Here is a 25449-nt window from a genome sequence, read left to right as displayed (position 1 = left end):
GGCATCAGTCTGGCATGTGAAATAGGAGCAAAACTGTCCGTAAGCGTAGCCCCAGATTGGCTTTGGGATGTGTTTTCTATACGCTGTTGCGTGGCCACCTGGCTGGCCTCCTTCGCTTCATCGCAGCAGAGCTCTAGGAGCTCTCCTGTCAGGATGCTTTTCTCTGGCGGTAGCTCTGCATCTTTAATTTGTGGGTCACCTTCAAAGTGAAGCCAGAGAATTCAGTGTTTGAGCTCATGTTTTTTTGGAGCATGAATTCCAGCAACCTGGGACTGAGACCTGTAGAGCAGAATTGGGAGGAGGGAGACCAGGCTCCACTGATGAGAGTATCCGAGAGGATCTTCCCTAGGATACGCTGAGATCTTGTAGGTACTTGAGGTAACCTGGGTTCTGGTGAAATGAAGCTCATCTTAGCTTGATTTCCTCCTGGTGACTAGGCTCTGTAATGGTGGGGATATCCCTAGGGATGCTTTAGCACACACTTCTCACAGTCCAGTTTCTGACAACTATGTTTTTGTGGTTAAAGTGCTGCCTGTAGATATGTTGGAGGGGAATAAAAGCAGTGAAAAAGGATTTCTGTTGATGTAGCTGTTGTTAGTAAAGGATACAAACTAATCATGGCTCTTAGAATAGCAATAAGTCTCTGGATATTTTACCCCAGGACAATTTTCTACTAGTGGGAGAGTTTGGGGTTTTTTTTGTTTAAAAAGTTCTTATCAGTAACTTAATGCCTTTACCCTTCAGTAACTACCTTTGACTTAAGTGGAAGAAAGTTTAGTTAATATGGAGTACTTCTGAAGGCAACATTGTTCATTACACCTCCTAGAGTATAAGTGTCCTGTAACTAAGACACACCAGGAAGGTTTTGTAGAAGGTGCCTCTAGAACTTCTTTTGGTTGGAGGGGGGTGTTTGTGTGTGAGTATTACGCAACTCTTAATTTCTGAAAAAACACGGAAAGTACATCAGAGACATCTAGAACATGCTGGAGTAAAAGGAGCACTTTGCATGGGACATCTTGTTTTAGTCTTGTGCCATTTGCTTTCTGTGCTGAAACAAATTACAGTGTGGTTGAGCGTGGTCTGAGCAAATCTTCCATTTTGTCTTTTCATTTCACAGAAATTTGAAAGGGGGGGTTCTCTACCTGTTTTCATTCAGCTAATCCAGATAAGAGTAAATAAAAAGATCTTCAGGTTCCTGGAGGTATTTGTTGTGTGCTAGATCAGACCTGTGTGCAAAGACTGTTGGGAATACCTGCAGTATAGATATTGGCATAAAAGCATTCCTATTTTATTTGATTTAAGCATCATTTAATTGCTATTAATGCATTTTTAAACATGAAGAAAACTGACAAAGTTAGCGTCCTAATCGTGTGAAGTCAGAGCAGCAGTGCAGTATGGGTTTTGTTAAATGAGAATAGTGTAGTTTGCAAATACAAAAAGGGCAATGCAAATCATAGAAGAATGTAGGTTTGACAGGGAGTTCATGGGGTCACTAATCCACCTTGAACTCCAGGGATGGATCAAGTATTGGTGCCTCCACCCCACCATAAGGAATCCGATCTGCTACTGGAAATTTCCAGCAGCAAGGAGTCTTCAGCCTCTCCTAAAGCCTGTGTGGACCCAGTTGCTTTTAAAGATAAACTGTTTTTCCCAAAAACCTGTTCTCAATCTCCTTTACTTTGGAAGCAAATGTATTATAAGAGATGTTTCTAAAAAACCCTATGATGTTATTCTGTGTTTGAATTTAAAGTAATTTTTTATTTAGTGCTATTGTTCTGTTGTTCACAAACACAGGGAAGTTTCATTGCTCTTCTGCTTGGCAGCAACTTTTTTGTGCAGCGAGGAGTTATATGACATGTCCAGCAATATTTTTTTTTTTTCCCCTCATAGATGAAACAGCGCTAGTGTGTTTAGTCATTCCTCCTTAATCACACATCTTTAAATCTCTTATCATTCTCATGTTTTGTTTCTTCCTTCTGGATACTTTGCCAGCTTAACTTTCTTCCTTCAGTTATGTCTTAGATTGTGCACAGTATTTCATTTGATGCCTCACGCGTGCCAGGTAGAGGAGGATAATGACGTCTTGTGTTTTTCATATGAAACTCCCCTTCACACGGTACAGAATGTGGGGGTTTTTTGCAGTAGCCTACAGTACTGGCTCATTCATTCTGTGACAGCTAGTATGTGCAAAATTTGTATTTTTTTTTTCTTCTTCTTTCCTGTGTGCTGTTTAACCCGGCTGGCAGCTAAAACAACCATACAGCCATTCGCTCACTCCCTGCCCTGGGATGGGAGAGAGAATTGAAAACAAAGAAAGAAAAAAAATAAAAGTAAAACTTGTGGGTTGAGATAAAGACAGATTAATAGGACAGAAAAAGAAGAGAATAATAATAATAATGATGATAAAAGAATATACACAAAAGTGATGACCAGCACAATTGCTCACCCCCTGAAACCAATGCCCAGCTAGTTCTTGAATCAAACTGCCTCCTGGCCCACCCCCCAGTTATATGCTGAGCATGATGTCATATGGTATGTCATATCCCTTTGGTCTGTCTGGGTCAGCTGTCCTGGCTGTGCCCCCTCCCAGCTTCTTGGGCACCCCCATCTTCTTGTTGGCAGGGCAGTATGAGAAGCTGAAAAGTCCTTGACTGCTTGGCAACAACTAAAACATCAGTGTGTTATCAACATTATTCTCATCCTCAATCCCTAACACAGCACTGCACCAGCTGCTAGGAAGAAAATTAAGTCTATTCCCACTGAAACCAGGACAGCTGTCTAGACAGTTTTACCTTTTATTTCAGCACCCCTAAGCATAGGAGATAATAAAAAATTTTGTCAGTCTCACTGCAGAACAAGTTCCCCTCCTGTCCTTCAGCGTACTTCCAAAATGGGTGCCATAGACAAATCCTGGGCATATTAACATACAAGTCGGGAATGCAAGTATGATTTTGCACAGTTCCTTGCGATACTGTGCAGCAGTTCGGCAGTGAATCATGGGTAAATACTCTCATCCTACAAAGGAAAAAATGTGTGTTTTTTACAGAACTTGGAGTATATCTTAAAATGTTCAAGAGCAAACTGCTAAAAGTAGGAGTGAGCAGTTTAAATTCCTGAATCCTAGATCCAGCCTTAAGTTTAAGCAACACAGCATATTGCCAGCTTAATTGTTATGTTCACATACTTTAGATGAGACTTCTCGTATCAGTTTTTTAACAGAATATAAGTTGTTATGATTACTTTGCAGCAGAGCCACTGAGAATGTACTTCTTTCTGGATCAAGCCTAATGAATAAAGAGTTGGGCCCTTCTTAAGAGATGATGGTGTTTCCTATCAGAGAACATGGCACAGGAGACTTATAAGCCCTTGGGCATTTAGTTTTCTCAGTCTCTTTCTATTCCTGGGAAAACATTGGACACAGCAGTGAAAATGCTGCAATATAGAGATTTTTGTGGAGAGGGTGGTGAGAACCAGAGATGGTAGATATATTTTGTACCTTTGGTTATGATGAGACTTGGAACCTAAAATTCACAAATATTGTATTTATGAGAGCAATTTTCTTCTTAGGTTAGAAATATTTTTCTTGACCAAGTGAAGACATTTAACAAATGTGTTTGTTTACATCTCTTAGAACACTTCTGCTTCCAAATTTTCAGAAGCCTGGTAAGATCCCCATTTTGCATAGGCATTCCAGCTGCTGTTCATCATATTCTTGAAATATGATGTATTTATTTTTCAGCCTGTACTTGCTGCTCGTGAATCTTCTATGTTTAAACCATTTTTGGTATCACTGGATTGGGAAATGTTAACTCCCGTGACTTGAAAATAATGTTGTAAGAAATAATTCTACATCTTCAGATTAGAAACACTTCCGGATAATTCTTTTTTTTCAACAGCTTCATGGGCATGGCTCTGGCCTCCTTCAGAAGGATCTACATGCTCTGCTTCAGTCTGTCTTAGCCTGTTAGTTTGACTTGGTGCAGATTACATTTCTACTAGAACCTGTGTAAAAATGAGCAAGCTTCTTAACAAGAAATTGAAAGGAGTAACTAAAAAGAGGAAAAGCTTTCAGATAGCATGAAGAGATGTTAAGGAAAATTGCTTCCGGAAAATGCATGCTGCTACTTAAAAAAAATTTTAAAGTAACCCACAGAAGGTGGCATTGCCAAGAGGATGAAGTAATGGAATGATGCCCTTTGAAAGGAGAACTTTTGTCTAGATGAGGAAACAAGTTAAAAAAACATGAACCATGGCAAAATAAATGTAAGCCTTAGTAAGACAGTTTCCAGAAGAGTTTGAGCAATACTTGCTGAAGACAGACTACAAAAAAAAAGAAGGCATTCTTGAATGAGTCGCCAGTAAGGAGCAAGGTAGGGATCCTATGCAGTCAAGATGGAAAAGGAGAACTTGAGAAAGATGCAGTTTTCCTGCTATGATCTTAAGAAAGACTTTTTTAAAAGAGATAAGGCTGAGGACCTGCCTCAGATTTAAATTGCCAGGAAAAGAGCTTTTAAAATAAGCAGATAAGATGAATAGTATCAACTCATAGGAACTATGTGATGATGACTCAAAAGTTCTGAAGGAGCTCTGACTGAAAGAAGCTGAGTTGTTAATTATGGCACCTGACTTCCAACTTCAGTTGATGTTGGCAGCATGGGAAAGGGAGGTGATAATGTAATACCAATAGGACAAATGGGCTGAAAATATAAATAAACAATACATCACATAGACATGTGGATAAAATCTGGCAGTAGGGAAGAGTTGACATGGGGGTTTTTTGTAGAGGGAAATCACACTTTTTTGTGAGCCTGTACTTAGGGGTGATCCATTTAAGAGAGTATGTCAAAAAGCTTTTGATGGGATACCTTACCAAAGACTTTCTTACCAGAGGCAAAATAACTGAAGATGACATCTTTACTCCCTTCAGATTAATGGATTCTTAAATGAATGGAACAGAAGATCAGTTTTGCAATGAAGCAAGGCTGCCAGTAGAAAAATGTGCTGGTGAAAGGATTACTCTGTACTTTCTTTTTGAATTGGTCTTTTCAGAGGATTCATGGCTGATCTGGAAACTTCCTGCTGGTGAACAGCATGATGACAATGTTTGCTGATGCACAGGCTAGTCAAAACTATAAAGAATTGCAGAAAGTCTTATGGTACCAGGTAAATAGGCAGGTAAAGGACAGCTGCAATTCAGTCATAGCAAATGCAAAGTAACACATATAAAGAAAAGCAGCTCTAATTATTCACACAATAATAAAGACTAAAGTAGTTGTTGCTATTCAGCTTTCTAGTTAGCTCAAGAGTTTTCTGAAAATGTCTCTGGATTGCTGACTGAGAAAGGTCAGTCTTCATTTGCCACATTCTTACAATCTCTGCAACATTGACTGTTGGCTTCTGGCAGAGAGGAGCTATTGAGCTTAACAGAGCTTTGATCTGATCCCTCTAGCTGTTGCGATGAAACCCAGAGTTGGTTTTTGAAGCTTGGAGGTAGATCTGCCCAGACATTCTTGTCATAGCGAGCTGCTCAAAGAAGCCAAATATATCACCATGTTATAAATGAAAATAGCCAGGTTTTATTAGAATAAAAATTAGAATAGTTCTTAGGTGGAGAAAACTTCACGTCACTACGGCAGGAATAAACAGAACAGAATACACAGAAATAAAAAGAACTTTTGATCAACTTTCCTCGTGCCCATCCTGTCATTGAGGTGGATTGTCGTTTCCTGCCTCAGTTTTAATGAACACTGCATCTTTGGAGCTGTAGCAAACTCTCTACGGTTCCTTTAGACTTTAGGAAATCTTTCCATCACCTCTCAGGCCTGGCTGTTTGCTTTTTGTAGGACTCTTCTTTCTTCCCTGAGCTCTTCTGTTGGCATACCTGTGGTCTCGCAAGTACTTTCTCCTTGGGTAGTCTCAGTCACTTCTCCAGAGAATGAGTAGTTGCTCCTTCATCTCATGCCTTAAAGGCACATAATTTGAAAACATAAACCAAAATAATCAAACAGATACCATTGTGTCTCTTGTTTGTTTGTTTGGGGTTTTTTGTCTGCTTAAGATCCTCTCTAGGCCAATGGAGTGCTTGGTCTTCATTGGAAAAAAATTGCAGTGATGTAGATCCTCTGGACAAAACTTCTACATTTAGAAGTACTGAATTGCTACAGGTTGCCTTGTTTTCCTTGACTTTTTCTGCTGTTGTGTTTGTAGATGGTTTAAAAACACATTAACATTTGGTACAGGTCCGAACACTTACTAGCCCTGCAATGTGCTCAAGCCTTCAGCTGAGCCTCATTAGTTACCTCTTTGAGCTCTGAGTATTTTTTCTGATGCAAAGTTTGGAGTTGAGGTAATATTTAGTATTTGGTGTTCTTGGCACGAGGGAGCCTGTTTCACTGGGTTCGATACAGATGCATTGAGCCTGAACGTATTGAGGTTATTTTTAAATAAATGGCTCTTTGTTTGCTTGTCATCTTTTATTCTTGCCTAATCCTGCATTCCTCCCACATGCATCAAGCTGAGAGTAGGTTTTTTTCACTTGTTGGGGGCTGGAATCATGTGATAACATTGCAGTCCTTTGTCTTGGGCCCGGAGAGAGCGAATTTTTTGAATCTCGAACTTTCTTCTTTTTTTTTGTCTTCAGCAGAAAAGCCTTTCTATATTGTTCCAATTGTCTTCAAATCATTGATACAGTCATTTAGATTTTGCCATGTAGTTTGCTATGTTAATTCCTACACACTCACCTTTTATGTTTGTCATCTACATCTTTTCTCCCTCTCATTCCTTTTCGAACATCTGCATGAACTTTGTGTTACCAGTTAGATGCCAGCTTCTGCTGTTTTATTTTGGTAAGTGGCCTCTGCTTTGCTCCCGTCAGCCTTGGGTCACAGAAGCAAGAAGTTCTTTTCCCTTCACATCATTGAAGCATAGTGCAGTCAACAAGGCCAGGGTTTCACTCAGAGGCTCTCAGTCTAGAATACTGTTGTTGTAAAAAAACAAAACAAAACCCCCAAACAATCAATCAGTTGTTTTTGCTCTCCTCCTTGTCTGGATGGTTCTGCTTGGTGAAGTCTTGCACTTGCTTTTACGAGAACTATCTGTGCCAATTAGCTACAAAAGTTGGCAGGAATTGATTCGCACTGTTTTTTCCTAGAAGCACCTTGATATATTGTGGGAGAGGGTGCAAGTTTTGCAATGCTCCTGTGTGACAGCAGACCAAACACCAACCAATCAGTTAAACATTTGGGCAGGTGCTCCAGAACATCGTGATTTCTGGTTATGAACTTTCTTATGATTTCTGGTTTAAATTTATACAGGGCAGCTTATATTTACTCTTGTGCCACACTCTCATCCTTTAGCTTAAGTAGTTCTTCTTTCTTACCTTATCTATCAAGAAATCAGAAACTATCAATGTTTTAAAAAGAGGAAAGGTTGCTTTTTAAGTGATTAGCTAATTTATTTTTGTTACTGTGCAGATTCCCAGAGATCTAAATTGAGTCACATACAGAGTCTGTCAGTATGGGTATAGATGCTTAATTTATGTCTGTAATGATATTGGGGTATGTGTGTGTTTATCTTCTGTATTGTGCCCCAAGGAGCTCTTTCTCCTGTGATGATGTTGTATCTGGGGTTCCTGAACAAGTGGATGTTGCATCCATGTCTGTATGGAGGATGAAATTTCCTTACCCACTGAAACAATATGTGACTCTCAATCTTAAGCAGAAGTAGGGAGGTATTCAGTTGCATCCATGTAGATACTGTGGTGTCTGGTGCCGCCTTTGTATAGGACATAGTGATTGTGTGGGAGGAAAGCGAGATCATCTAACTGATCCAGGAGGGAACCGATTCTGCACGCTCACCCTGCCTCTCCAAGCCAACAGATGGATTTACGTAGTTGTCTCATTGGGTATTAACCACACTAGATCTGATACAAACATGTGGGGGAGAGTCAGGACCATGCCTAACAGTAACAGATAGCTGTTCGAAGAGTTTATCTGAAGTGAAATCATACCTTTTCCTTATGTGTCTAGGTGTAGAAATTCACTTTGAAATTCAGGAGAAGTTCAACTCAGTTTAGATATTCAGGGAGCGGTGGGCTTAATACCAGTGTTGAAAGCGACATAGTACTGTTGTATTTAAAGGTAACTTATTCCTTTTTGGGTAAATATTAGGTGTTCTAATTATTTCTGTCTCTACTTTGTGGTATGCAGCATCCAGAAAGGGACACTCACTAGACTGCTGGGCTTGGGTTGCATCTGCTGGGAATGTGTGCTCAGAAATTCCCCTTTGAGTAGATTGTGGGACTGGCTCTGGTTTGTACTTCAGTGGTGCAGGATCTCTGCTTCCATTTCATAAAAATGAAACTGCTTGAGCCAGGATTACTATAAGGATCCTGAACCATAATGCTTTATGGTAGATAATAACTAGCACATATCCATCATGTCTCTGTCTCGGTGCCCTTGAGCGTACTTTGCACGTCACTTGGAGCTTCTGCAAATACTGTGCTTTTCCTCTAGTTTATGGCATACTTGAATCACCTCTACAGTCATTACCTGCTTTTCCTTCCCCATATCCAAGCCTCAGGCACCTTTTATAAAGTTATTTTCTGGCTAGCTGCTCCCAACAGACTGGCTCAGCTGGATGGGTTTCCTGGGAGGTCAGCCATTCCCCTGTGTTTAGGTGTTCTCACCCCAGTGGTTCCCATCAATTGTTTCCGGTCTTGGAGATGAATGAGACACTCTTGACAGGAAATGTTTGATTCCAGTGGTGCTCACAAGTCAGTGACGCTGTGGTTTGCACGGTTGAACCAGAAATACCAAGCTGTACTGACATGCTGTGATTTCCAAAGCAGGTTTCCTACCTCATGCAGGCAGTCTTTGGGTAAAGAGGAAGATATCTGTGCCAAGCATAGAGAACCATGAAATTGAAGTAGATAAAGATGTTGTTTGCTTGTTTCTGGAAACTTACCCAATAGTAAATGTCATCATGGCTTGTCAAAACCATTGTTCTGATGCTGAATGGAGAGCTGCTACTGCAGTATGAGAAGCATTTAGTGTTCAGACTTGCACTGAAATAAATTTTGTCGCTAAGCCCTTTTCTTCCTATATCTCTCTCAGAAGAGCATCTTACTGTCTTTTGACCCCCAAATGGAAAAGAACCCTAAATATTGGTCTGTCTCAGAAATTGCCGTTATCAGCTTTCCTTTTGCCCTAATTAATTGTGGGACAATGAATGTAAGGCAATGGCCATGTGTTTAATACCAATTAATCAGAAGATAATAGCAAACATAAACATTCATTAGTTTTATAGCTGCTCTGTTTGTATTCGTTATTTTTCCTGGCAGCAGTGTATTAAGCAGGTAGTATCAAAAAGTAGGGTGTACGTGTGTGATATCTCAGAGCATTTGTTTAAACATTCTTCTTTGCCCTGTTATATTTTAAACAATGAGTAGGAGATGAACTTTGACCACTGCATTTCATTTATCGCTTTCTTGGTGACTAAAGGCATTGCTAATAGCCAAGAGCAAAGGGCTTCATATCCACTAATGGACATTTACCCTTTTTGACCATATTATTGTGTATAATCTTAAGTTTTTACCATTTCTTAAGAAAGGTTAATTAGTAGAGATTTTATATGTGACGTTCTCAGTCTTTGCACAGATTGCTTAAAAGAGCTAAGTGGATTTACACTGCAGGTGAGAATTGTTGGTAACGCAGTTGTAATATATGCCAAGCTTCAGAGATGTGTCCTTTTCCCATGCTTCTCAGGCAAGAAGGGTCAAGTTGACTGTCTCCAATTCCATCACATGAATCTGGTTTCCCAGGGTAACAAGAAACCGACTCCCAGTGCAGTGGTATTTTGTTCTCTTGAATGTGTGACGGTGTGTTTCAAGCTATTGTTGGTATAGATGCTAGTTAGCCTAATAACATAGAGTGTGACTGCTCTGTGGTGGTTGCTGTATCTGCAGCTCAGCGTGTGGTTACCCAGCTAATGTGTAGGTAGGCAGCTTCACTACAAGCGCCTTGGTTGCTGTCACCAGGCAGGTGGAGCTCAGGGTGGTTTAGGAAATGGACACCAAGAGCTTACTAAACTGCCTGCTGCTGCATTTATGCTGCTTCTGCTACCTAGGCTGGAGCTAGCTCTAGTCTCGTGCTTATGATACTCTCTGGTCACATCCATGTAGGCATGCCAGTTGTTTAAGGAGATGGGAGGGAAGGCTATGGCTAGACTTGCTTTATTGTTCATAATCTATCAAGGCATAATAATGTACTGTAAGATTTGTTACAAGACTTTGTAGCCGTAATGTCGAAGATGACTAGCAAAGGCAAAGACCATACTGTCCTTGGTTTTCTTTAAATACTATCACTGATCTGTTACCAGGTCTGTTTTCATGAGGTAGAGAAAGCAAAGTTTAATCTTGTGCCCAAAACCAAAGTAAGGGATAAAATTTATTCTTTCCTGCAATCTGTGTGGTTGCAAGAATTACAGTTCTTCCACTTCCCTGTCTCTTGCTGCTGCTTTGCGCGGTGTGCTTCCATAGCCGCCCTCCCCATTAGTCTGCGGGAGCCTGAGCAGACTTCCTTTGCTGTTACATAGAAGATGTGCAACAGCATTTGGAGTGAATTGCCAGTCCCTCGTCTTCAGAGTGCTTCATCCTGAGGGCTTAGGTGTTGAGAGGGCTCTACTGACTCCTGTGCTTGGTCAATTCTTGTTTTACTTTCCTTGAAACTGAAACCACAAATACTTTAAGTGGGGTTTATTCTAGTGTAACGGTAGAGATCATTCTTCCACTATTATTGAAATACCATTTTACCACTTGGAAAATACAATTTCAGTGAACAGAAAACATATCTTTCATTGCAGCAGGCTGTTCGATTCATTTTGTCTTGGGAAATGAGAGTGAGAGTCTGATAAAAGGGATTCTGGCAGTTAATGTATTGATGACCAAACAGTTCTTTTGGGTTTAGCTAAATCCTGGCTCTGCTGAACTAGTGAGAATTTTGATGTATGTTTACTTGACTGATGGTTTTCAAGACAAATCTAAGTCTTGCTCAGCTTTGCTAAACTTCTAATCATACTTTATGGAACTAAACATAGTTAAGGTTTTTTTTGTTTGTTTTTTTTTAATGAGCTTCCATTTGGTGCTTTGTATTCGACTTCTGACTGGTGCTCCACGCACTGTTCCCTCCTTTGGTCAGGGGAGTTTCTGTCCTGATGTTGTGAAAGAAGATAGTCAGTAATGGGTCTGTCAGAAGAGCTGATTTAGGGTATAGGGGTTTTTATTAGGTAGACATGTGGTCCCAAAAGTGCACATAAGTTTGATGGCGTGTTGGAATTGCAGGTAAGAATTTGGCTGTACCCCTTGGAAACTGTGATACCAGCCCTGAGGGCTAACCTGGATTTCAGAACTCTGATCTCTTTGTCATGAATAATAACTTCATCTTTGTCGTGGTTTAACCCCAGCCGGCAGCTCAGCCCCACGCAGCCGTTCACTCACTCCCCCTTGGCAGGATGGGCAGAGAATCAGAAGAGTGAAAGTGAGAAAACTGGTGGGTTGAGATAAAGACAGTTAACTAGGTTCAAGACAGTTCAAAAGCCGTGTGCGCAAGCAAAGCAAGACAGGGAATTCATTCACCACTTCCCATGGGCAGGCAGGTGTTCAGCCATCCCCAGGACAGCAGGGCTCCATCATGCATAACGGTTACTTGGGAGGACAAAGCCATCACTCCAAACATATATGTTGCGTGTCCCCCCACCTCCCCCCCCCCCTTTCCTTTCTCTTCCCCCAGCCCCTCATATGCTGAGCATGACGTCATATGGTATGGAATATCCCTTTGGTCAGTTGGGGTCAGCTGTCCTGGCTGTGTCCCCTCCCAACTCCTTGTGCACCCTCAGCCCATCGCTGGTGCGGTGGGGTGAGGAGCAGAAGAGGCCTTGGCTCTGTGTTAGGCACCGCTCAGCGGTAACAGAAACATCCCTGGGTTATCAACACTGTTTTCAGCACGAATCCAAAACACAGCCCCATACCAGCTCCAATGAAGAAAATTAACTCTTATCTCAACCAAACCCAGCACATTTTCCACCCCTTATTCCATACCATTTACGTCATGCTCAGGTACCAATATAACCTCATTAACCACCCCCTCCTTCTCATCCTTTGATATAATATGCAGATATCATTCCCTTAGTCTATGGATCACCCTTGTAAAATGTCCATAAAATGTCCACAAATATCTACAAAATGTCTGTTGAGTTCATTTAGCCCACTTGGGCTCCATCTGTTATGGTGGTCCCTCAGGACAGGGGAGTTCCATGGAGTTACTGGGCACCAAAACCAGCTCAGGTCAGGTCACTGCTGCACTTGCACTGCTTCTTGTAAGGCTTGTTCTCCATTGGTTCAGGTGTTTCCTGCTATAGTAATTCCTATAACATGCAACTCAAATCCTGGGTTACAACAATTTAAAGGTATTTCCATTACAATCTCCACCCCTGGTCCCTTCGGACCAGACCATTGGGTTTAACATTACAATGAACTCCTCCCCTTGCCCCTGCTCCAACTGGGACTTGTCCACCAACTGCAGTCCTTTAGGGGTGTACCTGCTCCAAGTGGACCCTTATCCATGAGCCACAGTCTCTCCAGGGGTACACCTGCTGTGGCATAGGCTTATCCACAGCCACAGCCACTTCGAGGTGCACCTGTTCCACTGCTCTATCCCAGCCAAACCCAGCCCAATCTTAAAATACATAGCTGCTAGAGCAACGAGGAAAACTTTGTAGAAGTTGGACTATTCTAAGGAAGATACTGCTTTATCAAATGAGGCTATTCAAAAGGCCTGAATTTCTCAGAAGTCTTAACATGTGAAGGAAAGAGATCCTCTTTAGTTACATCAGAAATACAAGCATCACAACAGAGTTTTATATCAGTATCTTAGTGTAATTTTTCTTACAAATGTTTCCTTATTCTTGTGGTCCTTCCCTCCTCTGTTTAAGCAACTCAAGGCGTTTGTTTGTTTGTTTGTTTGTTTTTATTGCTATGATAAGAATAGGACAAGACCCAAGAACATTTTTAACAGTGTGGCCCTGAGTCAGCTGTGTTAAATAGATTTGGCCAGCTGATCTTAACAGTAATATATATATACACACACACACATATGTATATAATTTTTTTTAAGAGTTATTCTTTCCTTCTTCATGGTCCTGGGAACTTCGCATTTTAACAGAACATTTCTCGAGTATTTTCTGTATTCTGACTTTGATCAGGGTCTATCACTTTATTTTTCTTTAAGTAATATTTCTCTTTTAATCTTAGTTTTGCAACTCTAATGAGAGTGTGTTATCTTGCAAGATTTAAGAATTAAATCATGGCAAGTTGCGCAAATTTTCCTTCTGCTCAGTGTACTATAGACCTACAGTTGCTCAAGATTAGAATTTCGTATGAATAAGTGTAGTTAAAAATAGAGCTCGTATTATGTCAACTTCCTAAAGAAAATAAACAAACAAGCCCTAATCTCACCCAAACAAGATATAGTAGCAATATTGTCATTCATGTTTGGCTTTTGTAACATCTCAGTTTCCTAAAATTAAGGAAAGTCAGCATATGTATGGTCTTAGCAATGCACTGCCTTTTTTACTTCGATTTGATGATATTTGATGGAATCTACACTGAAATATTTATATGAAATTGGACAGAGGGAGATTCTTAGAACACAAATTACAAAATTTGTAGAAAACATAATTTAAAATTATATTTGATGGGGAAAATTTCCCTTTTTTTATACCATGTTGGTCACCTCTCTTTCAATTTTGTTTCTTGAAGAGCCTAAGCTTGTATAGGTAAATGTTGTCTGTTCATGCCCCTGTGTGTATCTATCCTTTTTTCAGCTTTTTAATAATTTCTAAGCCTGTAGGCCAGTAACAGTAAAGTATGACTGAAGAGTACATGTCTCAGAGATGATACTTTTCAACAAGTTGGAGAGACACCCTTGCTGCCTTCCCAGTTGAGAGCATGGCCACAAGGCTTATCTTTTATTGAATATCTTCATTACGGTTGTGATGATCTAATTAAATCGGCAAGGTGAAAACTTGTGGTTAGAGGTAGAATCTCTTATTAGATCCATTAGAGTGGAACAACTTGAGGGTATGTAAGCTTTCTGCCTGCAGAGCTTGTCTTGCTATCTCTTTTCTGTCATAAAAGCATCCACAGGAAGGGGAGAGCAGGGAGAGACACTGGAAACCAGGCTGCTTTTTTTTGTTCCGCTCTTAACAGAAGTACATTTCTTGGGGAAAAACAAAAAAAATCTGAAAGAAAAGAAAAAACTGAATTGGGTGAGGAGACAGACAGATGTTTGCAGTCGAGGTGGAGATGAGTCAGTTTTCTTTTGCTCTCTTAATCCCACAAGTCTTTTTGCAGTGGAAATATGCTGCCTGTTATAATAGAAGCCTTTACTATTTTTTGCTGACACTTTGTAATTGCCTCTTGTTTTACTTTGGTGTGAATCTGGGCAAGTGAAACACACATTTTAAGAGAAATTGTGGACTACATTCCCTGTTCTGTAAACATTTGTGCACATGCTTAATTGTATTCACGCAGGTAGAGCTTATTATGAACAGAATTCTCCGCACAATAAAGTTCTTACTTATATGGGGGGTTTCTCTGGCTTTACTTATTCACTCGCTCTTTCCTTCTCTTGTCCTTTTCTCTCTCATCTTTCTATATGAATCAAAATAGATCTGAATGGTAATTTATATTGGAAATTTACTTTTGCCTTTCTCTCAACTTACAGCTGTTTCCTTCCAAAGTTCTAATACAGAATCTATACAGTATGTTCTGCATTGATGTAAATATATTGCATGAATTTTTTATTGCATCTGGCACAGAGGTTGAAAATACATATCCAATGTAATTTTTTCTTTTTTTTCATTCCATAAGGTCATCAATAATCATGTGTAGATTAACCAAACAGATTTTATTCTCCAAGGCACCAAATGAACTTTTTGCCTTTTCTTGATTAGTGATGTTTTTACCTGAGGAAATGAAGGTCTCATTTAAAGAAAAAAAGGGGGAGGACGGAAGGAAGAAAGAAATGAGAAAAAGATTAAACCACATCCTGCTGACTATATTCAAAATTCAGACATAACAGCTAAAATGGGGAAATCCCTCTAGATATCTCATTTCCTACTTAAAATTGGGCTTTCTTATCAAAGCAAATTGTGTGAAGAGACATGGCATAGAAGCATTTAGCTGTCAGAAAAGTTGACAATTTTTCATTTATTTCTACAGATATTGCTGTCGTAGAGATGAGTGACGCCTTCCGTCAGCCTTCCCTGTTCTACCACCTGGGAGTCAGGGAGAGCTTCAGCATGGCTAACAACATTATCCTCTACTGTGATACAAATGCAGACTCTCTGCAGTCACTGAAGGTACCTTTGAATGGAAAAATGGGGTGTTTTGAGGTGAAGTCCTGGCTTCTCTGTTTCCATAGGAAATACAGACACCACTTGTGGTTCACAAAAGAATAGCAAAAATATTACGAGGCCTGAAAACCGTGGCCACATTGAAATGCTGAAAAACTCAGTTCAGTTTTCCTAAGAGAAGGATTTACATGACTTTATCACAATCTGTTAAAATACCTCAGTATATGGCTTTTTATGGAAACAGAAGTTTGACAAATTTCAGATGAGAAATTAATGGTTTTCTGTTATTAATGGTTTAAATACATGGTTTTGTCATTCAAGGGAATTACTGGTGTTTGGGGTAATAACAGTTGGGTGAGAATGGATGTGTAGGGAACAGCAAATAATTCTTAAGTTTTAGCTCTTCTGTAAAGTAGCAATTTTCTGGCCAAACCTGATGAGGCCTCTGGTACGTCTTGCTGAGTTACAGCAATTTACATCAGGTACCTGCAGGATTGCTGTGCTGGAGATGTGCCCCCTCCCTGGAAGTGTTCAAGGCCAGGTTTGATGGGGTTTTAGGCAACCTGGTCTAGTGGAGGGTGTCCCTGCCCATGGCAGGGGGGTTGGAACTAGATGGTCTTTGGGGTCCCTTCCAACCCAAACCATTCTGTGATTCTGTGAGATTACCAGCAGTGTAGCAGAGTTAGTAAAAACAAAACTTGTGCCTGGTCCTGAGGGCCACAGTTCACAGTATGGTAGGTTGGTTTACAGCAAGGTGGTGGTTTAAGATAATCTAAGAGCCTGTGAATTTTGTCAGTCAAGGGGTTGATACTTCTTCCTCCTGCTAACTCTACTAAAGGTTTAGTAACTTTCATGGGGATGTGGGAGGGCAGACAACTTGGATGGCAGTCTTTTCAGTTACTTCCCCTCCCTCACATTCATTGGCTCTGATCAGGAGATGTTTTATGCTATTGCGCTTCCATTCTAGGCATTGCTGAAAAGAAGCATTTTAGTAAGCAGCTTGGTGAGTCAGACTGCAATCTGGGCACCGTCGCCTCTCATGAAGGGTTTGCTTCCACTGCTTCTGGCTAGTGCAGGATATTTGGTTTTGATTCTGTCCCGTTATTTGCAGCTTGGCCCTCTATTGGGAGGGACATACCTTGAGTAAGTCAGTTTCTTCCCTCTGTTCTTCCCTCCAACTTTTCTTGGCCAACTGGACTGGTTGCAATCCAGTTCTTTCCATTCTGTTTGCAAGACAAAGAGTATACAGATAAAAGCCCTAAAAATAAAACTGCTAATGACAAAAGACCTATCTGTGGCTTGAATTCAATTATGCAAGTACAATGATCTACAGTATAAGCAGAGCAGAATTTTGTTGTACTGGGTGAGGAGCCAAAAACCCGGCTCCCACTGAAAATCACTTGGAATGAGGCACCAGGCGTCCTTGGGCACTTGGGAGAACTTTTTACTAGTTTAGGAGCTGGACTTTTCAAACAGATCATGTGGAGGGTTCCCACTGATGTCAGTGGAAGCCCAGTTCTGCAAAGAGAGACTTGGATGTCCCAGTCGTCACCGGTATAGTGCCCACTGAAAGACTTCCTTGAGTTTCCTTTAGCTTTGAGCTGAGCCCATGTTTCTGCTTTTGATAGTTTGCAGGAAAGTCTTCAGAGAGCAAGACTCTTTCGGTATTATTTAGTGGCTGCCTGAAAAAAATAGTTGTGGGCATGCCTGGGCATCTTCTGAGGCGATGTTTGTTACAGCCACCAGATAAAGTAGAAGCAATGCAGGAGTGCGTATGCTGGTTTAGTCTTGTATAGAAGGTGGTGAATTCAAAAACTGAAAATGATCGTGGAAACACAGGAGATACAAAACTGCAGCACATGATTTAACTGGGGTGCAAAGCAATGTAGGTAAACTTCTGCTAGTGGAATATTCCTCTATATGAACATTCAGATCAGGGTGGATGGGGCTTTGAGAAACCTGATCTAGTGAAAGCTGTCCCTGCTCGTGCCAGGGGGTTCAACTAGATGATCTGTAAAGGTTCGTCCACCCCAAACCGTTCTAGTCTATATACATACATGTATAGGTTTGTATATTTATGTATATAAACGTATTTATGTCCCACACTTCAAAAGCTTGCATGATACATGTCCCCTCAACAGGGGGAAGAGCAGTTTTATGGAAGCCTGACTTCCATGGAAAGTACGAGGTGCCTTGGTTTGACGCTGTTTGTTATTAATGCTGTGGTGTAGATGAAGCTGCTTAGCAGTCCCAGTGGCAGAGATGTAGCGTAGCTGTCTGATAAATCTGGCAGGGTTACCAGTTGCTGGGATCAGAACTTGCTGACCAATTTTCCTGAAAGCAAGATCCCTGTCCACAAGTGGTTTGCACATGGGCTGTACCACCCAGATTAGAGTGCAAGAACCAGCTCTTTCCATGCGAGTGTGCTCTGGCTTCTTGTTCTCTGGGACTTTACATTTAAAATGTGAAGATACATTCTTTGCATCAGATTTATTAGAGCAACGTGAATTTCAACTAGTTTTTGGAGTATTTTAAAACCTCATAGAAATACTTCCACTATTTCTATTACGTAGAAATGTTTTACTATTCTTCACAGTTTCTTCTGCTGGCAGCAAAATGTTGCTTATGATATTTAACTTCTCAAATACAAGTGCATGTGTCTTAATAGTCAACTTTTGGACAGCATCCCTCTAGAAAAATTTATATACGGAGGAGTATGTACATGTGTGCGTGTGTATATACAGATGCACACACTACATATGCTCCTGTGTAAATATAGGATGTATGTATCTACTTGGTTCCATAGCTGTTTTGTGTCTCCTGAGACAATACTTGATTTATATTGATTTGACAGGCATAGAAAACATCTACTAACCAGCCTTTTTCCTGTCATGTGTCTGTAAATGTTAATATTAGCAAGTCATACTGATCAGGTATCTTTCCTTGTAGTTGTTCAGTGCTATCAACATAATTTTTTTCTTCTTTTTTATTCCAGGAAATTATTTGCCAGAAGAATAATGTAAGTATGATTTCTGGGTGCCATTTGAACCCTAGGCATTCCAAACTTATGTTCCATTTAATGTTGTTTATCTTATGTTTTCCACTTGAATCATTTAACACTCTCCTACTGTATTTTACAGAGTTAGATGCAGAATTCTGGAAATCCTAGCAGCAAATCTGTGTATATCACTTTGTTGCTAGGTACCAGGCTCACTTCTTACCTTGTCTCCATCTATCAGTGGTATTTTCCTTGCTGCCTTTACTTGTCTGTCATATTTTTTCACACACCATTTACATCTGTCATCTTGTGGGTTTTTTTTCTGTTGCCTTTTTCTGTACAGTGTTCTTCAGTGTTTTTTAAAAAAATACTCTATTGAAAAGGAGAGTTATTTGGAAACTGATGCTCATTTTAGAAACCCATAGCTGCAGCTATGAAAATATATATATTTATAAAGAGAGAGAGTGTGTGTGTATTTATTTCTGGAATTTGAGTCCTGGAGCCTGTTAGTCTTCATGCAGTGCAGATCCCAGCAGTCTGTCTGTGACTGCCAGTCATTAGACTGTAGGTTTCTGCACCTTGGCATCCCTCTGGTTTCTGAGGTTGGCCTTGCAAATCCCCCTTCCCTTTTTCGCTCCAAGTTCAAGGGAGGCAGACCTGTGACTGCGAGAACACTGCCTTCTCACTGTGGTCTGTGCTGGAGCAGCAGGGCCAGTCATGTCAGAATATATATCTGGCATGTTGAGTTGTTCTTGGCTTTACTTTGGGACTTACTGGTAGCCATATATGCTAAGATATAATTTTATAGTGGTTAGTCAGTGGTGTGCAGATATCCTGAGGTGCTATGTGTATTCTGTACAACTCCATATGTTTGAATAAACTGTTCTAAGGGGCATATGAAGTATTTTACTTTAGAAAATGGTCAGGTTTTATTTCCCACACTGTTAAAACTGCTATAAAAATGGGCTTGACTTTTTTTATTTAACAGTGAGATCTGTGGATTAAGTACTGACTTCTGCCAGTATGAAACATGATTCTTTGAAAAGGATGCAGTCATCCATTATAGCTGATAGAGTTTCTAAAAGATGGTTTCAAAACCAGTGCAAACTTTGGCCCTAACGCTGCATTTTAAGTTACTTTTTTTTTTTTAACTAAAAAAAAACAAGCAAAGAGGGTTCCATATAGAGTTATAACTCTTAACCAAAAAGTGCTTTTCAGACACTCATAGAATGCTGTCAGTGATGTGCTAGACTAAAAATCTCTCGCGTTTTTCTAATGAAAGCGGGGTAAATGATCAGTTCGGCCTGTACACAAAAGGGAAGAGAACAGGTAAGGCCTTTCTTGTAAATGGATGTATTGTATTCTGTATTTTTGTTCTGGTGGACCAGGATCTAGGGAAAATGATGTGTGACTAATGTAATGTCCCTGGGAGGGTAGGGAGAAGAGCTCTGTTAGCAGGAAACCAGCAGGAGATGACTTGTACAGTAGGATAAAGGCGAGATGTTGTCATCTTGTCCTAATTTTAAATGACAGTCCCTGAAGCTCAAGGAGAGGTATGATGACTTGACCTTCATCTGTTTGAGAAAGGATTATTCTGTTATCCATTTAAATTTGGATAGGTGGCTATGAAACTGTCATTTATCACTTTTAGAAATGTTTCAACGTATGCCACACAAAGAATGTGTTCCTTGAGAGTCTCAGATGTTTCCAAGCACACCCACATAACATCTTTTCTGGGAGGAAGTATTTTCCCAGGGATTAGAACAGGGAAGTCAGTAAAACCGGCTTAGCAACTCTGCAACTGATTTATATTTTTTTTCTCCTTTTTCCTTGTTTTTTGGCGCGATGTCAGCCAAATTACCTGGAAATAGACTTTTCACAGTGTTGGTGTATGCCTAGCTATTGAACGGAAATCCTGCTTTATGAAAATCATGTTTCTTTGTAAATTGTAAGACTCTTGGATAAATTGGTAGGACAAAGGTGCTGTTCTTCAGAGGCTGTGATTGTGATGCCCGCCTGTCCCAAAAATAGTCATATGATTGATTAGGTGAGGTTGCAAATATGAAAAAATGAAGTTCAGATACGAATAAACCTGCTGTTCTAGAACATGTCTTTTAATAGCGTGCAAACATCAGCCGTAACAGGACAATGGTATCCCTGGCACCAGGGGATTAAAAAAGCTGCAAAACAAGTGCATGTGTATCTATATATATCTGTCTAACTGAAGTGCCTTGTGTTTGCTTTTCCTGAACCTTGTATCCCTAAAACTAGTGGGGAGAAAAAAAAAAAAAAAAATCCATTACCAACTGTTTTGTTCTTTGTTCTGACTGGATTTTTGTGCTTCCTAATAATAGTCAATACAATGTTGCATAGCTAGGATAAGCTGCCTGGAGCCTGTCAGGGCAGAGCGGTGCAAGATAACATAGGCTCATTTCCTGTTATATGTGGCTTTATAGCTATTTAGTTGGACCTTTTCCAAATGTTGCAGTAATACCTAAAACATACGTTTTTTTCAGGGAGCGATACTTTGACAGGAGGCAGTTACTTTCATATTTGAAAGCTTAAGTTTAGTTTTTGTTTTTATCTGATTTCTGAGGTCAACCAAGCAGCAGAGGCATTCTAGAAATTACTAGTAAAGAGTTTCAGTCACAAGGAGATGTTGGTATAAAGGTTACAGTTCAGGGCTGTGCTTTGCTTGTTTTAGCTCACCAGTTATTTCATCCGAATTCTCCCCAGTTTAACTGTAACCAACTTTGGAGAAAAGCTGCAGGTCTGGTTCCAAATGGCCGTTTATTAATTTTATTTTTTTTTAAATTTCACTTCTTGCTGAATCTGAGGAAGTTTAATGTACACGTATTATACGTATGGTTTGCAACCAATTGCAGTAAGTAACACCTTCACACAATGCTCACGTTTCAGTTCAGGCTTCTTGCTTGCACCAGGTTGGAGGGATAGGTGGCCTTGGGAGCTGCCCTGGGGTGTGAGACTGGGTACAGCTTCCGGACAGATCGGAGGGGTAATGGGGAGGCAATGGGAACCGTTCTGCCGGGCAGCTGACTCACAGGCATTACTGATTAAGCAACAGGGCTAATGTTGCACGGCTGGGGACTGATTAGGGTTTTTTCCTTTTCTGACACTTGGAGGGATCAGAGATTGTAATTTTTACTGGTTTTCCACAGCCCTTCCTAACTGCCTCCTGCTTAAGGAGTAGCTGGGGAGACAGTGTGGTGTAGCGCTCCTTCAGCGGGAGTGGGAGCCACCCTGGATGAGGCATGCCGGAGGCGTCTGCAAGCTTGGAGCCTCCGTACAGGGTGCTGCTAGAAGACTGTAGATCCCTTAGGATATGTTTAGCTGTTGGTCTCTTTCACTGTGGAAATAGGGGGAAATATTTTTAATACTCCTCACCTAGCTGACAAATTATTTGGGAGCAGTTGAATTTTTGGTATCCAAGTATGTAAAAATGCTATGTGGTGACCTTCAGTGAATGTTTTGTTGATAATGACAGCTGTGATATTTATTGTTGTTTATGATACATCACTATCTCTTGCTTGTTCTTTCATTTTTTGAATTCTTTGACTAATATTTTTGGCACATACTTGCCTTGGAAAAAGTTAGAACTTTTTTCCCATGTGAATACGATGAAAGGACCATATACATTGTATCCTGATTGTTAACATGCATTTAGGATGTGATGTGGCTGCAATAGAACATTATTGCTAGGCATATAAAGAAAGAATATATTCCCACAGAAAATGGGAAGTGTTTAAGGGTATACCCAGTCTCTGTGCTTCAGTTCATTTGAGGTGTGAGGCTTACTTATGCTCCTTTTCAAATCAATAGCAAGGCTGTCATTTGTGTGAGTGGGATTTGAAGTAAACCCAGACTGAGTCTGTATTCATTAAAACATTAGCATGTGTTGATTTACTGTGTGTTTGGGGGATGGAGGGAATAGATTTAATAACTTGGTTTAGGATTTTGCCATCTGCTACATGTACCAGCATGTGCAGTGAGAATTATCTCTAAGAAAAATCTCATCAGAAGAGTTGAAATAAGAGCAGATATTTCTCAAAAGAACTAGTAGGAGAAATGCAGAAAAGCTGATCTTAGAGAAGAGCAAGCAGGAAGAACAGTTCCTACTGTGAGAGACACTGGCTATTTTTATTACCTCAGCTGATTTTATTTATTAAAAAAAAAAAAAGTTATATTGCATGCTGACCTGAAGCTTAGGCAAGTAGATGGGATTCTGCTAGATTCTCCCATCCATGAGTAAAGCAGCATGGGTTTGTTTTGGGGGATTTTTGTTTTCTTTGACACTTGTCTTGGAAAGCACCTTTCTTCTGTTTGTGGATATTTGCTCTGTTGGAATCATTTAACAGTCAATGCTAGTAAAGAGCCTCAGGGAACTGAGAGGACTGCACAGCACTGACTCCCTGGGACTCTGCAGATTCTCTCCCTCCTTTTCAAGTAAAATTCAAGATCTGAGAATTAATTGGGCAGAACTCAAATGCTCATTTGTATATCACTATGTCTTCTTCATCTGTACAACTTTCAGAGAAAAATCTTCTGTACTATGTCAGATGTATTTGTAGGGAAGAGAATAGTGTTTGCCTTAGTGCATGATGATCTTTCTAAGAAGACATAGTCTCCAAATTGAATTCCCAGAAGGCTGCCCCTTTTACAAGTAACAGTATTAGAGGGGGATATTGAAAGAAGGGCTGTTTTATGCTCTTATCATGCTCATTAAGATATAACTGTATGCTATGCATTTTTATTATCTCTTAAATACAAATAGGTGCTATATCAATTTCTTTTCGGAAGCTGAGAAGGGATATCAAACAAGAAGGAAGTGCTTAATGTTCCAGTGACCAGTAGGTCTAGCTAGGAGCAGCATAGTCTTAAGTTCTGTAACTGTAGAATTATTAAGACAGTGTTACAGCTGTATTTAAACTGCAATTACACACACTCTGCAATCGTTTAATTTTGCACGGTGAGGAAGGGACATTAGCAAAACACAAAACCAATTAAAACATTTGCAAAAATGAATCACAGATTTTGTCACTTTGTGGTAAGCATCCATGCATGTGTAGCTGGCTCCAGCCGGTACTTCTACCTTCTGATTAGTCTGACTGATTTGATGAAATGGGCTATGACACAGCCAGGCTTTCAGAAGGTGGCCTGATGTTGCCAGGTAGTGAGTGTGCTGGCCTGAAGCCTTCAAAGATAGGTATGTTCCTATCTCCTAGATATAACTAGCGCAGCTGACCTGAGAGCTCAGGCCAAGTTTACCTTATCTAATGTCCCGAGTTCTTGTGCATCAGGCTGAACCATAGTAACTATCTATATGCACACTCACGGCCTGTCCCAGCCCCTGATGGTTTCAGTAATGCCTTTCAGCTTACAACTCCAGTGACCTGCAAGCACTTGGTAACTTTCGTTAGTGTAATTTGAGCTTTTGAACTGTAAATAATGAGGGATTTATAAAGAAAGAGGGTTGGAAAATGAAACCTCTAGCACCTGTTGTCGATTTGAGGGGGGGGTCTATTCCCACCCACTTTGGAAGCCCCTTTATGCTACGTGTGTTTTTTTAAAGGGTGTTGACGTAACTGAGAATAATGCAATTGGATTTAAGGTGTTACTCCTTCAAAAATTGCCCATTTTTCTTGAATGGCTTGATTCTGTTACTTTCATTGTACATGATATGACAAGTCAGAGGAATGGAGCAAGGAAAACAACAATTTTGGCTTGGGTACTCAGCAAACATAGAATATAGAATGAAGTTACTTAGGGTTAGGAAAGAGTATCAGAGTTTGAGAGAGAAGAGCTGAGATGGAGTGTTATAGGGCACGTTTTAATAGGATAAGTGGAATGTATTTCAACTTTCTAGTGGAATAATGTACACTAAGTCAAAATGTAAAGCAGCACGTGAGCAGATAGGAAGTGGGTGTCAGAAGGACCACCTGATCCTTTCTGACTTGTTAGTGTAGCTTATATTTTGGCAAATAAAGTTGAGAAAGGAAGTAAAAGTGGCTGAACCAGAGGTTGCATGGCCTTGGAATAAGGAAAGAAGGAAGCCATGCACTCTGCTTTGGGGAAGAAGGTTTAGAGCTGTCTGATGTCGGAGCAGTTCCTCAGCTGCTGCCCTCCCAGCCTGGTCCTTTTGGGCTCCCATCCCAATCCTTGCCCAAATGCAGTCAGGGTTGGGCTCTTTGTAGTTAGAACTTGTGATGGTAACAAAGTATGTTTCTCCATAGAGGGAGACCATAGATTTTATTATATAAGAGCAGTCTTGCTGTCACTGTTATCTTTCTTTCACCACCACCTTTAGCAAATAATATATAATGTTTCATTCTGCTTTTTTTTTTCCTTTTGTCACCAGAGCTACTGCATGTCTGCCTTTATCAGGTTCAGCTGTTAGATATCTAATGTACTCTTTAGCTAGGAAAGTGAAATTGAGGTCAATATTTCTTGTGTTTCTTAACTTCACTGCATGTGGGTTTTTTTTTTTAAAAAGCCTACTTCCTAAGGAAATGAAACTTAAGAGCTTGTACTGTTTTTTCATCCTCCACCCTCTTTCTGTATCTGCCTGTTTGTCTGTCTGATGAATTTCAGCCAAATTTGAGACGTTTCAGAGATACAGAGCTCCCCACAAAACTGCCTAGGTTAACAACAAATTAATGCCCTGGCTGAGGGAAAGGCCACTGTGTTCCCACACTATTTGCCACCGAGGATCAAAGAGAGATTCTACCTTGAGACAATTCCCTGAGAACCCTGGGGGCCCTCTGAACAACTGCAAATTGATTTTTTCTTCCCATGTAGCGGTTTCTCCTGTCTTTCACTGTTAAATTCTTAAATGGCTGCTGCTTCCAAAGGCTGCTGCGTCTGCGTGTCTTTTATAGCAGGCTCTGTGATAAAACCAGCTTTTTTTTCCCTGTAAGGTAGCAGGGAAAATGCATGTAAACTAATTTTTGCTGTCTCTCTTGTTCCACTGAAATAGATACCAGCTTGCTACAGAAGGTGCATTTGGGATCAGTTTATAAGAG

General features: G+C 40.4%; 1 protein-coding gene across 2 annotated transcripts in view; it reads left to right on the top strand.

The window, feature by feature from the left end:
- MAP3K5 (mitogen-activated protein kinase kinase kinase 5) overlaps nucleotides 1-25449 on the top strand; it is a 109250-nt gene that overhangs the window by 19020 nt on the left and 64781 nt on the right. For both annotated transcript variants that reach the window (XM_075748194.1, XM_075748195.1), the window contains exons 2-3: nucleotides 15278-15417; nucleotides 18407-18430. In XM_075748194.1, coding sequence (XP_075604309.1) covers nucleotides 15278-15417; nucleotides 18407-18430 — 164 coding nt within the window. The remainder of the gene's footprint in view (nucleotides 1-15277; nucleotides 15418-18406; nucleotides 18431-25449) is intronic.

Source organism: Balearica regulorum, chromosome 3 (assembly GCF_011004875.1).
Source record: "Balearica regulorum gibbericeps isolate bBalReg1 chromosome 3, bBalReg1.pri, whole genome shotgun sequence".
NCBI lineage: Eukaryota > Metazoa > Chordata > Aves > Gruiformes > Gruidae > Balearica > Balearica regulorum.
The sequence above is the reverse complement of the archived record's forward strand: the minus strand, read 5'-3'. Positions and strand labels throughout refer to the sequence as shown.